General features: G+C 44.9%; 1 protein-coding gene across 1 annotated transcript; it reads right to left on the bottom strand.

Moving 5' to 3' along the window:
- Window positions 1–348: 348 nt before the first annotated feature.
- On the bottom strand, window positions 349–630 carry SERTM2 (serine rich and transmembrane domain containing 2; the record flags this gene model as incomplete). The annotated part of the gene is made up of 1 exon (XM_080624692.1): window positions 349–630. The coding sequence occupies one exon, from the start codon at window positions 628–630 to the stop codon at window positions 349–351; it is 282 nt and encodes a 93-aa protein (XP_080480818.1).
- Window positions 631–1,366: the final 736 nt, after the last annotated feature.

The raw sequence follows: 1,366 nt of genomic DNA, 5'->3' as shown, positions 1-1,366 counted from the left end.
GCTCCAGAACACATTCTGGTACATGTCTCTCTGGGTTTTTGGCTGTCGTTGTGGCTTTTACCATTTTCTGCAAGGCTTTTTGGAGGGATAGGAGGCTTTCCTGACAGCAGGTTTCTGTAATGTCAGTTTTACTGAGGCTGTTGCACACACATTGTGTGTAGCGTCAACAGCCAGTGGGCCTCAGCCAGTCAGTCTGAGCTGCCTGACACTCTCCAGATGCTCTATGCTGCTGTTGATGGTTGTGCAATAAGTTCTAGGGCTCAACAGACAGGCAGAGATTCTTTCCACCACCATTTTGCAGAACAAAACATGTTTCACAAGCACAGATGCCTTTTTGCTTTGGGGTCTCTAAGTGGTAGGAATCCTGCTGTGCATTTCCACATCTGTGAACTGCTGGACTGTATTCTCAGTGCTCTCTGGAGATGTGGTGATTGGGGCAATAACATGCTTCAGGCGCAAGAGCATGGAGAAAAGCAATATGAGAAGGATAGCCAGAAGTGTTAGGAACAATCCCACATACACGTAGAGGCTGGAATATTTATCTGCTCTTGTGTCTGCTTCTGTAGCCAGAGTTGGAAAGTGGACGCGGCCAGTCAGGTTCCCACGGAATTTGAAATAAAGCTCAGTCATTGCTCTCTGTCACCTTTGGTCCATTTTCACCATTTACTTTCAGATTTGCTGTCTTCTCTCACCAGACTCACCAAGGAGGTCAAGAGAGGAAACTTAGGATACACAATGGCTTCAGCAAGAAATGCTCCATCCTCTTCCTCTCAAGACTGCTGGCTCACACAGTTAAGCAGATTGCATGAGATAGGCCTTTGCAATTCATTTTGCCATTTACAATGACAACAAGCATTAGACTTGTGTTTTATATCTGGCTTTTATTTTGTCCTGAAAATGCTTTGGTTCTTCTTTTGGTAGGCTTCCTCCTTTGGCAAGTGAAAAGCTTTGGTCCTTCTCTCAAACTGAACTGCAGAGGTTTGCACAGCTTTGGTCTTTGCAGGTGCTGTTTTCCAGTCAGCTTTCTGCCAGCTTCTCCCACAGCATGTAGTTTGTCTTTGTGTGAGCTGGGGAAGGTTGTTCTTTGCTTTGCCAGACTGCTGGGAGGAATCTCTCCTAATCCAGGGCTATTGATACATGCTTAAAGAGTACGGAGTTTTGAGTTTCTCATTAGGAACACACAAAAAGTTGACTTTCTGAAAGGGAAAAAATGAGAGAGAGAGAAATGAAACCAGGTATTGAAACAGCGAAGCCTGTATGTGGTATCTTCTGAACAAATAAGAAAACCCTCACCTGCTCCTGTGAGACACCTCATGATCAGGAGGAGCACTGAGTATTTAACTTTAGAGAAAGACCATGCAAGTCT

The sequence above is a fragment of the Psittacula echo genome, assembly GCF_963264785.1.
Source record: "Psittacula echo genome assembly, chromosome: 8".
Taxonomy (NCBI): Eukaryota; Metazoa; Chordata; class Aves; order Psittaciformes; family Psittacidae; genus Psittacula; species Psittacula echo.
Note: the sequence above shows the minus strand (reverse complement) of the source record. Positions and strands in the feature narration are given on the sequence as shown.